General features: G+C 37.9%; 1 protein-coding gene across 1 annotated transcript in view; it reads right to left on the bottom strand.

Moving 5' to 3' along the window:
* Nucleotides 1-5,452: 5,452 nt before the first annotated feature.
* The window catches only part of LOC139407538 (vesicular glutamate transporter 2.1-like), a 29,827-nt gene continuing 20,570 nt past the window's right edge, over nucleotides 5,453-14,709 (bottom strand). Inside the window, exons 6-11 of the mRNA XM_071151356.1 lie at nucleotides 14,559-14,701; nucleotides 14,307-14,456; nucleotides 12,942-13,074; nucleotides 7,193-7,303; nucleotides 6,318-6,445; nucleotides 5,453-6,106 (exon numbers count right to left, since the gene is read on the bottom strand). Coding sequence (XP_071007457.1) covers nucleotides 5,780-6,106; nucleotides 6,318-6,445; nucleotides 7,193-7,303; nucleotides 12,942-13,074; nucleotides 14,307-14,456; nucleotides 14,559-14,701 — 992 coding nt within the window. The 3' untranslated portion in view covers nucleotides 5,453-5,779. The remainder of the gene's footprint in view (nucleotides 6,107-6,317; nucleotides 6,446-7,192; nucleotides 7,304-12,941; nucleotides 13,075-14,306; nucleotides 14,457-14,558; nucleotides 14,702-14,709) is intronic.

Raw genomic sequence — 14,709 nt, 5'->3', positions numbered from 1 at the left:
CTAATGTCTTAACCTCAGACTAATATGTCTTGCCTCAGACTAATATGTCTTTCCCTCAGACTAATGTGTCTTTCACTCAGACTAATATGTCTTTCCCTCAGACTAATGTGTCTTTCCCTCAGACGAATATGCCTTTCCCTCAGACTAATATGTCTTTCCCTCAGACTAATGTGTCTTTCCCTCAGACTAATATGTCTTTCCCTCAGACTAATATGTCTTTCCCTCAGACTAATGTGTCTTTCCCTCAGACTAATATGTCTTGACTCAGACTAATATGTCTTTCCCTCAGACTAATATGTCTTTCCCTCAGACTAATGTGTCTTTCCCTCAGACTAATATGTCTTGCCTCAGACTAATATGTCTTGCATCAGACTAATATGTCTTGCCTCAGACTAATGTGTCTTTCCCTCAGACTAATATGTCTTGCCTCAGACTAATATGTCTTGCCTCAGACTAATATGTCTTTCACTCAGACTAATGTCTTAACCTCAGACTAATATGTCTTTCCCTCAGACTAATGTCTTAACCTCAGACTAATATGTCTTTCACTCAGACTAATGTCTTAACCTCAGACTAATATGTCTTTCCCTCAGACTAATATGTCTTTCCCTCAGACTAATATGTCTTTCACTCAGACTAATGTATTTTCCTCAGACTAATGTGTCTTTCACTCAGACTAATGTGTCTTTCCCTCAGACTAATGTGTCTTTCCCTCAGACTAATGTCTTAACCTCAGACTAATATGTCATTCACTCAGACTAATGTGTCTTTCACTCAGACTAATGTGTCTTTCACTCAGACTAATGTCTTAACCTCAGACTAATATGTCTTTCACTCAGACTAATGTGTCTTTCCCTCAGACTAATATGTCTTTCACTCAGACTAACATGTCTTTTCCTCAGACTAATATGTCTTTCACTCAGACTAATGTCTTAACCTCAGACTAATATGTCTTGCCTCAGACTAATATGTCTTTCCCTCAGACTAATGTGTCTTTCACTCAGACTAATATGTCTTTCCCTCAGACTAATGTGTCTTTCCCTCAGACGAATATGCCTTTCCCTCAGACTAATATGTCTTTCCCTCAGACTAATGTGTCTTTCCCTCAGACTAATATGTCTTTCCCTCAGACTAATATGTCTTTCCCTCAGACTAATGTGTCTTTCCCTCAGACTAATATGTCTTGACTCAGACTAATATGTCTTTCCCTCAGACTAATATGTCTTTCCCTCAGACTAATGTGTCTTTCCCTCAGACTAATATGTCTTGCCTCAGACTAATATGTCTTGCATCAGACTAATATGTCTTGCCTCAGACTAATGTGTCTTTCCCTCAGACTAATATGTCTTGCCTCAGACTAATATGTCTTGCCTCAGACTAATATGTCTTTCACTCAGACTAATGTCTTAACCTCAGACTAATATGTCTTTCCCTCAGACTAATGTCTTAACCTCAGACTAATATGTCTTTCACTCAGACTAATGTCTTAACCTCAGACTAATATGTCTTTCCCTCAGACTAATATGTCTTTCCCTCAGACTAATATGTCTTTCACTCAGACTAATGTCTTTTCCTCAGACTAATGTGTCTTTCACTCAGACTAATGTGTCTTTCCCTCAGACTAATGTGTCTTTCCCTCAGACTAATGTCTTAACCTCAGACTAATATGTCATTCACTCAGACTAATGTGTCTTTCACTCAGACTAATGTGTCTTTCACTCAGACTAATGTCTTAACCTCAGACTAATATGTCTTTCACTCAGACTAATGTGTCTTTCCCTCAGACTAATATGTCTTTCACTCAGACTAACATGTCTTTTCCTCAGACTAATATGTCTTTCACTCAGACTAATGTCTTAACCTCAGACTAATATGTCTTGCCTCAGACTAATATGTCTTTCCCTCAGACTAATGTGTCTTTCACTCAGACTAATATGTCTTTCCCTCAGACTAATGTGTCTTTCCCTCAGACGAATATGCCTTTCCCTCAGACTAATATGTCTTTCCCTCAGACTAATGTGTCTTTCCCTCAGACTAATATGTCTTTCCCTCAGACTAATATGTCTTTCCCTCAGACTAATGTGTCTTTCCCTCAGACTAATATGTCTTGACTCAGACTAATATGTCTTTCCCTCAGACTAATATGTCTTTCCCTCAGACTAATGTGTCTTTCCCTCAGACTAATATGTCTTGCCTCAGACTAATATGTCTTGCATCAGACTAATATGTCTTGCCTCAGACTAATGTGTCTTTCCCTCAGACTAATATGTCTTGCCTCAGACTAATATGTCTTGCCTCAGACTAATATGTCTTTCACTCAGACTAATGTCTTAACCTCAGACTAATATGTCTTTCCCTCAGACTAATGTCTTAACCTCAGACTAATATGTCTTTCACTCAGACTAATGTCTTAACCTCAGACTAATATGTCTTTCCCTCAGACTAATATGTCTTTCCCTCAGACTAATATGTCTTTCACTCAGACTAATGTCTTTTCCTCAGACTAATGTGTCTTTCACTCAGACTAATGTGTCTTTCCCTCAGACTAATGTGTCTTTCCCTCAGACTAATGTCTTAACCTCAGACTAATATGTCATTCACTCAGACTAATGTGTCTTTCACTCAGACTAATGTGTCTTTCACTCAGACTAATGTCTTAACCTCAGACTAATATGTCTTTCACTCAGACTAATGTGTCTTTCCCTCAGACTAATATGTCTTTCACTCAGACTAACATGTCTTTTCCTCAGACTAATATGTCTTTCACTCAGACTAATGTCTTAACCTCAGACTAATATGTCTTGCCTCAGACTAATATGTCTTTCCCTCAGACTAATGTGTCTTTCACTCAGACTAATATGTCTTTCCCTCAGACTAATGTGTCTTTCCCTCAGACGAATATGCCTTTCCCTCAGACTAATATGTCTTTCCCTCAGACTAATGTGTCTTTCCCTCAGACTAATATGTCTTTCCCTCAGACTAATATGTCTTTCCCTCAGACTAATGTGTCTTTCCCTCAGACTAATATGTCTTTCCCTCAGACCAATGTGTCTTTCCCTCAGACTAATGTGTCTTTCCCTCAGACTAATATGTCTTTCCCTCAGACTCATGTGTCTTTCCCTCAGACTAATATGTCTTTCCCTCAGACTAACATGTCTTTCCCTCAGACTAATATGTCTTTCCCTCAGACTAACATGTCTTTCCCTCAGACTAACATGTCTTTCCCTCAGACTAACATGTCTTTCCCTCAGACTAATATGTTTTTCCCTCAGACTAACATGTCTTAGACAGTCAGCTGCTCTGTGGGATGAGCTATTGAGAAGGTTCCGAAGCTTCATTCAGTGCTTTAACCCAGTTGTGCAAAGCTGGTTGAAGTGATGTCATTACATCCAGTTTAAAACCATTTCAACCAATTAAGATTCATCTGATTATAATGATGTCATTTCAAACAGTTTTTGCCCCGCGCTGGGAAAAATACAGGAAGTAATGGACGGAAAGAAAAATAAAGGATAAAGCCATTGTTTAGGTAGTTATTTCTTTATAAAATGATTTCAGCATTTCTATATATATATAACACTTTTTTTGACATCAGCAAACCTCTCCAATAAACACCATATTATTAGAAGCCATACAAACACATTTATAATTTATACATAAACGTCGGACTCAAAGCCCAAACATAGCAACATTCGTCAGTACTTTTTCAGTATTTGTATATATTTTTTAAACACCCTTGCAGAGAATTCATTATTATTACTTTTTTTTTTTAGCAAACAATAAGGAAAAGAAAGGACATCCCATCGATGAAGATTCATTCAAGCCAATGAACATTCATGATAATTCAGTGGGTTATTACACAAATACCGTATACATTAAAAATGGACCACTACTGTAGGTTTGGCAACGAAAGAAATGAAGACACATCTAGATCAACACAAACATTCAATTGTTTTCAGATCTTCTCGTCCGGCAAAAAATGTCATAATCGTTCTCTGTATTATAAAGCAGTGTTGTAATTTGTAATTTTGTTTTTCTCCCTAAGAACAGCAGCGATTTATTTCATATAAACATACACTTTATATTCTCTTTTAATCTTCATGACAACTCCCCCACAAAAAAAATAACTAGTTTGATACAGCAAGCCAGTGTTACACTAGTTTATGGAACAGAAACAGAACAGAAACTGGATAGATAGTAGCAACCGTTACATGGGGGAATTATTGCAATGCACATCAAACACAGTTGCTCAATCAATGATGCCCTTGAGAGAAAAGTTCTCCTTCACACGTAGAAATACAATACCAGTCAAAGATGGCCACCCTGTTGTCATGATGCCAGAGTGCCAATGTTCATTCTAGTGTAATTCTGTGCTTATAGTGCATTATATGTATATATATTTTTTTAAATCTCTCATGAATACCATATATGAACATATATATGAACACGTGAACATAAAAGTCCATGTTATCACTGGTATGGTACTAGACATATTATTTCAAAATATAGCAGTGAAAGGGATGAGGACTATCAGTGGCTATGAAAAAGCTGTATCAGAAACATCTATTTGAGCAAATTCATGCAACAACGCACATATAAATATTACACTGAGTTTTACACACGCACGCACGCACCACGCACGCACGCACGCACACACACACACACACACACACACACACACACACACACACTAGTTTAAGTCTATTCCTTAGTTGTTTAGGCCTTGCTCAAGAACAAGACTTCGTTTTGTAAGCGGATCATACAACTCCCTGAAAAGATTATGTCCGTGAAAAATATGGCCTTTTTTACATCAATTTGTCACACAGATCGACGACCCAAATCCACAATAGTCTCACAGAAACAGTATATATATATAAAGTACATAAAACGCCATTGATAAGAAATATAATAATATCTACGTTTTTTTTATTTTTTTATACTTACAGTATCAGTGCAATCAGAAAGTGATATTTCAGACAAGGGTTTTACAGACCTATGACGTTCACAATATCTGGCTCGTTTGTTGTTTCAAGTACATTTTTTATGAGGTTAGGGAGCCTTGAAGGTATAATAACTAGGCCTACCGTTGCCCTTAAACGGCTAGGATCGAAGGCTCTAGATGTGCGACATGGGGATTATATAACTGGAAATATATTTTACACTGATATTTTAACCTGCTTGTGTGGAACCAACGCGTGATTTTATTATTTTACATTTTCTTTCTCAATATACGTAAATATTTTACATACAGTATCTAATTTTTTTATGCTAATTTGTGCAAACCACAATTGCATCTCTCTCTCTCTCTCTCTCTCTCTCTCTCTCTCTCTCTCTCTCTCTCTCTCTCTCTCTCTCTCTCTCTCTCTCTCTCTCTCTCTCTCTCTCTCTCTCTCTCTCTCTCTCTCTCTCTCTCTCTCTCTCTCTCTCTCTCTCTCTCTCTCTCTCTCTCTCTCTCTCTCTCTCTCTCTTTTTTAGTGGGTGAACTACCCTAGCCTGGTCCCAGATCTGTTTGTGCCATGGTCATTGTAGCAGTGGTCTATGGTCATTGTAGGCGTTGGCAAGACAGCACAAACAGATCAGAAACCAGGCTAGAACACCCCCACCGCTGCCATAACATGATTATATCTGGGGCCATATGTATCAAGCATCTCAGAGTAGGATAGCTGATCTAGGATCAGCCACCTAATATTATTTATTATGATATAAAAGGCAAAACACGATCCAAAATCTGCACTTCTGCGCTGATACACTCGATACACACGGCCCTGTTCTATGAGTAGTCTCAATCTGCCCAGGTCTGCCCAGCTGGTTCCTCCTCTACATTCTCCCAGCTGTCTGGTGCCACCCAGCCCCCGTTGAGCCCAGTTGTAGTGGCCCCGTAACTCTTCCCTGCTCCTACTGCCGCCATGCCACCACTGTAGCCCTGTGTGATGTCACCCGTCTCCTCTGCCAGCTCGTCCTCGTCGATGAAGCCACACTTCTCGTCGCTGGTCAGCTCCGGGTCGGCCCACGGCTGCTTCTCGCCCGACGCAAAGATCCCGTAGAAGATGACCCCTCCGTAGTGAACCAGGGCAGCGATGAGGAACACCCATTGCCACTCCTCTCGAGTCTAGAGACAGGAAGTGATGCCAAGTGAACACAGGAAATGGGAGCTCTGGTGAGTGAGATTTCAAAAGTGTTGTATAACAAGATAAATAAACGTGAACATGAACTTTTGTTGACGTGAAGGAACATACTTTGTCTATATATGGTAAACCATAACAATTATAGTGGTATATTGTAGTTAATCAGTTGGAACTAGTAGAACATATAACCGTTACCTTGTTTTTGGTCATGGCTCCCACGATGAGTGGGCACACCATCCCTGACAGAGTTCCCACACCGTTAGATATACCCATCAGGATACTGGCATAGCGAGGGGCGATATCCAGGTGGTTCACATTGAAACCTGTTTGTTAAGTGACAGAGACATGGTTGTTGCATTCAGGGCCTTTCAGTCCTGTAGCGTTCACCAAGCGAGCGTCCACGTGAATATGTAACATTGTTAGCTTTACATTTAAAACGTTTATGACACAACATCATATACCGTACAGTATATCAGAAGACCTTTATTTGAGGGTTCAGTTACACCCTAACACAGTGGTCTGAAACTCCTGGTTTAGAGGCCATATCATACCGGCAAGAAACATTATGCTGGCTTGCAAAGTCGTGTGTAATTCCAACAGTTTAAACTTTTAATCATCCGCAACCTGCATTGAGAATGACTGCTGGAGTAGGGAAGATTGACTATTGCGACTACCTAAATCATATGAACTGGAAAAGCTATTTACTGAAACAAGCAATTATGAAAATGAACCTGCAATAGACCATGCAGGGAAATAGAATAATGAAGTGAGTTGTTTGGAGCAAACATGAATTTGTAATTCTACTCAACAAGCTTGTTCAAATTTAGCTCACTTCGAGCAGAGTTTGTTGAGTAAACAAACTAACCACATTAATGCAAATTCTTGTCCACTCAACTCACAGAATAACACTGATTAGGCAATTGTTTAAGTTGGCTTTTGTTTATTTAGTACAGTGAACGCCGAAATATTAGCTTTAAAAGCTCGGAACAGAATTAAATCCCGGGCCTAAAAGAGAGTGTTCAACTTTAATTTAATTGTTTACAAAATCTTTAAGATGTTCGACTACTCACCTGATATAGCGAAGCCACTGAAGCCCACAGCCATGACCAGGAAAGAGATGGCCACACCCTTGGTGTGAGAGAAACCAACCACGAGGAGCAGAGTGGCCTCCATTCCAAACCCTACACACCAGGCAACAACAACACATTGTAATCATTTAGCAGATACTCTTTTATCCAAAGTGACTTGCAATCAGTGCATTTAACTACAATAGGTGTAGTAAAACAACCTCATATCACAACCTTTGCAAGTGAAAAATCCTCTTAAAAACAAGTCACTATCTGCCAACTCAGTGCAAGCAAGAGTAAAGGAAAACCCTATTACAGTTAGTATGCATCTTGGTGACCTACAGCCTAGTTATTATCCTTGGTGACCTACAGTCTAGTTATTATCCCAGGTGACCTACAGTCTAGTTATTATCCTTTATTATCTACAGTCTAGTTATTATCCTTGGTGACCTACAGTCTAGTTATTATACTTTATTATCTACAGTCTAGTTATTATCCTTGGTGACCTACAGTCTAGTTATTATCCTTCGTGACCTACAGTCTAGTTATTATCCTTGGTGACCTACATTCTAGTTATTATCCTTGGTGACCTACATTCTAGTTATTATCCTTGGTGACCTACAGTCTAGTTATTATCCTTAGTGACCTACATTCTAGTTATTATCCTTGGTGACCTACAGTCTAGTTATTATCCTTAGTGACCTACATTCTAGTTATTATCCTTGGTGACCTACAGTCTAGTTATTATCCTTGGTGACCTACAGTCTAGTTATTATCCTTGGTGACCTACCATCTAGTTATTATACTTTATTATCTACAGTCTAGTTATTACCCTTTATTATCTACAGTCTAGTTATTATCCTTAGTGACCTACATTCTAGTTATTATCCTTGGTGACCTACAGTCTAGTTATTATCCTTGGTGACCTACAGTCTAGTTATTATCCTTGGTGACCTACCGTCTAGTTATTATACTTTATTATCTACAGTCTAGTTATTACCCTTTATTATCTACAGTCTAGTTATTATCCTTGGTGACCTACAGTCTAGTTATTATCCTTTATTATCTACAGTCTAGTTATTATCCTTGGTGACCTACCGTCTAGTTATTATACTTTATTATCTACAGTCTAGTTATTATCCTTGGTGACCTACAGTCTAGTTATTATCCTTTATTATCTACAGTCTAGTTATTATCCTTGGTGACCTACAGTCTAGTTAGTATCCTTTATTATCTACAGTCTAGTTATTATCCTTGGTGACCTACCGTCTAGTTATTATACTTTATTATCTACAGTCTAGTTATTATCCTTAGTGACCTACATTCTAGTTATTATCCTTGGTGACCTACAGTCTAGTTATTATCCTTGGTGACCTACAGTCTAGTTATTATCCTTGGTGACCTACCATCTAGTTATTATACTTTATTATCTACAGTCTAGTTATTACCCTTTATTATCTACAGTCTAGTTATTATCCTTAGTGACCTACATTCTAGTTATTATCCTTGGTGACCTACAGTCTAGTTATTATCCTTGGTGACCTACAGTCTAGTTATTATCCTTGGTGACCTACAGTCTAGTTATTATCCTTGGTGACCTACCATCTAGTTATTATACTTTATTATCTACAGTCTAGTTATTACCCTTTATTATCTACAGTCTAGTTATTATCCTTGGTGACCTACAGTCTAGTTATTATCCTTTATTATCTACAGTCTAGTTATTATCCTTGGTGACCTACCGTCTAGTTATTATACTTTATTATCTACAGTCTAGTTATTATCCTTGGTGACCTACAGTCTAGTTATTATCCTTTATTATCTACAGTCTAGTTATTATCCTTGGTGACCTACAGTCTAGTTATTATCCTTTATTATCTACAGTCTAGTTATTATCCTTGGTGACCTACCGTCTAGTTATTATACTTTATTATCTACAGTCTAGTTATTATCCTTGGTGACCTACCATCTAGTTATTATCCTTAGTGACCTACATTCTAGTTATTATCCTTGGTGACCTACAGTCTAGTTATTATCCTTGGTGACCTACAGTCTAGTTATTATCCTTGGTGACCTACCGTCTAGTTATTATACTTTATTATCTACAGTCTAGTTATTATCCTTTATTATCTACAGTCTAGTTATTATCCTTGGTGACCTACCATCTAGTTATTATCCTTAGTGACCTACATTCTAGTTAATATCCTTGGTGACCTACAGTCTAGTTATTATCCTTGGTGACCTACAGTCTAGTTATTATCCTTGGTGACCTACCGTCTAGTTATTATACTTTATTATCTACAGTCTAGTTATTACCCTTTATTATCTACAGTCTAGTTATTATCCTTGGTGACCTACAGTCTAGTTATTATCCTTTATTATCTACAGTCTAGTTATTATCCTTGGTGACCTACCGTCTAGTTATTATACTTTATTATCTACAGTCTAGTTATTATCCTTGGTGACCTACAGTCTAGTTATTATCCTTGGTGACCTACCGTCTAGTTATTATACTTTATTATCTACAGTCTAGTTATTATCCTTAGTGACCTACATTCTAGTTATTATCCTTGGTGACCTACAGTCTAGTTATTATCCTTGGTGACCTACAGTCTAGTTATTATCCTTGGTGACCTACCATCTAGTTATTATACTTTATTATCTACAGTCTAGTTATTACCCTTTATTATCTACAGTCTAGTTATTATCCTTGGTGACCTACAGTCTAGTTATTATCCTTTATTATCTACAGTCTAGTTATTATCCTTGGTGACCTACCGTCTAGTTATTATACTTTATTATCTACAGTCTAGTTATTATCATTGGTGACCTACAGTCTAGTTATTATCCTTTATTATCTACAGTCTAGTTATTATCCTTGGTGACCTACAGTCTAGTTATTATCCTTTATTATCTACAGTCTAGTTATTATCCTTGGTGACCTACCGTCTAGTTATTATACTTTATTATCTACAGTCTAGTTATTATCCTTGGTGACCTACCATCTAGTTATTATCCTTAGTGACCTACATTCTAGTTATTATCCTTGGTGACCTACAGTCTAGTTATTATCCTTTATTATCTACAGTCTAGTTATTATCCTTGGTGACCTACCGTCTAGTTATTATACTTTATTATCTACAGTCTAGTTATTATCCTTGGTGACCTACAGTCTAGTTATTATCCTTTATTATCTACAGTCTAGTTATTATCCTTGGTGACCTACAGTCTAGTTATTATCCTTTATTATCTACAGTCTAGTTATTATCCTTGGTGACCTACCGTCTAGTTATTATACTTTATTATCTACAGTCTAGTTATTATCCTTAGTGACCTACATTCTAGTTATTATCCTTGGTGACCTACAGTCTAGTTATTATCCTTGGTGACCTACAGTCTAGTTATTATCCTTGGTGACCTACCATCTAGTTATTATACTTTATTATCTACAGTCTAGTTATTACCCTTTATTATCTACAGTCTAGTTATTATCCTTAGTGACCTACATTCTAGTTATTATCCTTGGTGACCTACAGTCTAGTTATTATCCTTGGTGACCTACAGTCTAGTTATTATCCTTGGTGACCTACAGTCTAGTTATTATCCTTGGTGACCTACCATCTAGTTATTATACTTTATTATCTACAGTCTAGAAATTACCCTTTATTATCTACAGTCTAGTTATTATCCTTGGTGACCTACAGTCTAGTTATTATCCTTAATTATCTACAGTCTAGTTATTATCCTTGGTGACCTACCGTCTAGTTATTATACTTTATTATCTACAGTCTAGTTATTATCCTTGGTGACCTACAGTCTAGTTATTATCCTTTATTATCTACAGTCTAGTTATTATCCTTGGTGACCTACAGTCTAGTTATTATCCTTTATTATCTACAGTCTAGTTATTATCCTTGGTGACCTACCGTCTAGTTATTATACTTTATTATCTACAGTCTAGTTATTATCCTTGGTGACCTACCATCTAGTTATTATCCTTAGTGACCTACATTCTAGTTATTATCCTTGGTGACCTACAGTCTAGTTATTATCCTTGGTGACCTACAGTCTAGTTATTATCCTTGGTGACCTACCATCTAGTTATTATACTTTATTATCTACAGTCTAGTTATTACCCTTTATTATCTACAGTCTAGTTATTATCCTTGGTGACCTACAGTCTAGTTATTATCCTTGGTGACCTACCGTCTAGTTATTATACTTTATTATCTACAGTCTAGTTATTATCCTTTATTATCTACAGTCTAGTTATTATCCTTGGTGACCTACCATCTAGTTATTATCCTTAGTGACCTACATTCTAGTTAATATCCTTGGTGACCTACAGTCTAGTTATTATCCTTGGTGACCTACAGTCTAGTTATTATCCTTGGTGACCTACCATCTAGTTATTATACTTTATTATCTACAGTCTAGTTATTACCCTTTATTATCTACAGTCTAGTTATTATCCTTGGTGACCTACAGTCTAGTTATTATCCTTGGTGACCTACCGTCTAGTTATTATACTTTATTATCTACAGTCTAGTTATTATCCTTAGTGACCTACATTCTAGTTATTATCCTTGGTGACCTACAGTCTAGTTATTATCCTTGGTGACCTACAGTCTAGTTATTATCCTTGGTGACCTACCATCTAGTTATTATACTTTATTATCTACAGTCTAGTTATTACCCTTTATTATCTACAGTCTAGTTATTATCCTTGGTGACCTACAGTCTAGTTATTATCCTTTATTATCTACAGTCTAGTTATTATCCTTGGTGACCTACCGTCTAGTTATTATACTTTATTATCTACAGTCTAGTTATTATCCTTGGTGACCTACAGTCTAGTTATTATCCTTTATTATCTACAGTCTAGTTATTATCCTTGGTGACCTACAGTCTAGTTATTATCCTTTATTATCTACAGTCTAGTTATTATCCTTGGTGACCTACCGTCTAGTTATTATACTTTATTATCTACAGTCTAGTTATTATCCTTGGTGACCTACCATCTAGTTATTATCCTTAGTGACCTACATTCTAGTTATTATCCTTGGTGACCTACAGTCTAGTTATTATCCTTGGTGACCTACAGTCTAGTTATTATCCTTGGTGACCTACCGTCTAGTTATTATACTTTATTATCTACAGTCTAGTTATTATCCTTTATTATCTACAGTCTAGTTATTATCCTTGGTGACCTACCATCTAGTTATTATCCTTAGTGACCTACATTCTAGTTAATATCCTTGGTGACCTACAGTCTAGTTATTATCCTTGGTGACCTACAGTCTAGTTATTATCCTTGGTGACCTACCATCTAGTTATTATACTTTATTATCTACAGTCTAGTTATTACCCTTTATTATCTACAGTCTAGTTATTATCCTTGGTGACCTACAGTCTAGTTATTATCCTTGGTGACCTACCGTCTAGTTATTATACTTTATTATCTACAGTCTAGTTATTATCCTTGGTGACCTACAGTCTAGTTATTATCCTTGGTGACCTACAGTCTACAATGTGATATGAACAGGTTAGGAATGTGTTATGTACAGGTTATGCATGTGTTATAAAGTCCTTATGTTGCTAATCTTTATCTCCGCAGTTCATGATCTTCCAGACCATGACGATGGAAGTTGACAGGATGATCTGTATAGATTACGAATGTGTTACACAGTTTTCTCTGTAGCCCTTATGAAATCTCTATGTAGCCCTTATGAAGTCCTTATGTAGCCCTCACCTCCACAGTTCATGATCTTCCTGACGGTGGTAGTAGACAGGATGTTTCTGGTGCGTAGCCAGTCAGCCAGCTGTCCTCCGATGGGTACGATGATGGTCATCACCAAGTGAGGCAGGGCCGACACCATGCCCACCTGACAACGCAAACATCAACAATTAATATAAACAATAACAGTAACATTAAAGGGCTTTATGATGGTCCTCAGTAAGTGTGGAGGTGCCTACAGCATTAACACCTGACAACACATACAGTGAACCATAAACATTTCAACTTTCAAGTTGACTGCAATTAACATCAACATGGCAGTCAATGCCAAAACTGACAACCCATGAAATGGTCTATCCAGATACATATTTATTATGTGTCAAAGTTCATTTCAGAAGTCTGTTTCCAACATGTGCGCAAATTCTCCTTGTATGTTGTTCTGTGTTGAGATCTTTCAAACGCAGATTAGTTTGTCGTTCATGGGCTTGACGTGTTCCCATGTATCATGATGTCACGATGTCATGATGTCATGCTCTCATGATGTATCATGATGTCACGATGCCATACTGTCATGATGTCATGATGTATCATGATGTCATGCTGTCATTATGTGTCATGGTGTCATGATGTCATGATGTCATGCTGTCATTATGTGTCATGATGTCATGATGTCATGCTGTCATGATGTATCATGATGTCACGATGCCATACTGTCATGATGTCATGCTGTCATGATGTCATGATGTGTCATGATGTCATGACGTATCATGTTGTCATGACGTATCATGATAACAGTAATGGTGCAGGGTGCAGAGGGAGTAGAAAAGAGAGATATAATATTTCAAGCTACACCTCTTAAATCAAAACAGTGATTGTCCCAGAACACGTCTTCCTACTCCCCTTTAACCACCACTGACTCCAAATATCACACCGAGGCTATAATTCACACCCTGATCCACAAGAGAGCCAGAGATCCACCCAGCATCTGAATTATTACACTTGTCAGACCAGCCTGAGTTATATCGCTTGCGTCCCAAAATGAAACGCTATTTACTACGTAGTGCACTACTTTTGATCAGAGCCCTGGTTAAATGTAGCCGGGCCAATAGGATACCATTTAGGACACGGACCAGGATGTGTCTGTGTTTGGTGTCTAGAGGACATTTTACCCTCAACGTTACGAAACGGAAATGAAATCCAACACTGGTACTCAGTAAAGCAATTGATATGCCCCGTACAAATGATGTACATATGACACAACGGATATATTTTTTTATTAGAATGTCTGATGAGTTTTGTCTGCCCCGGTTACGTCTTACACAAATCAAGCCAACTATTCACACCTGGCTGGTATTGTGAGTGAACGGCTCATCCTTTTACCTTGCTGATCTCGAAGCCGAACACCTCCTCGAAGTAGGCCGGCTGGCTGATGAGGAGCAGGTAGAAAGTCCAGCTCCTGCAGAAGTTGGCCACGATGATAGCATAGACGGGCATTGAGGTGAAGAACTTCCTCCATGGAGTCTTGTATTTCTGCAGAGCCATAGTTGTGTATAGCAGAACACGTGTCAGTTAGTTGGATAGGTGGAGAAGAGGAGGAGAAGGAGGAGAAGGAGGAGAAGGAGGAGAACTCACGCTAGCAGGACCGAATAGTTCTTGACCCTCTCCGATGCTCTCCTCGATGTAACGTCTCTCCTCGGCGGTGATGGTGGGGTGAACCTCTGGGCTCTCATAGGACACCAGGATCCAGAACATGTACCAGAACATCCCAAAGCAGCCTAGAGCG

The sequence above is a fragment of the Oncorhynchus clarkii genome, chromosome 4 (genome assembly GCF_045791955.1).
Source record: "Oncorhynchus clarkii lewisi isolate Uvic-CL-2024 chromosome 4, UVic_Ocla_1.0, whole genome shotgun sequence".
NCBI classification, from domain to species: domain Eukaryota; kingdom Metazoa; phylum Chordata; class Actinopteri; order Salmoniformes; family Salmonidae; genus Oncorhynchus; species Oncorhynchus clarkii.
The sequence above is the reverse complement of the archived record's forward strand: the minus strand, read 5'-3'. Positions and strand labels throughout refer to the sequence as shown.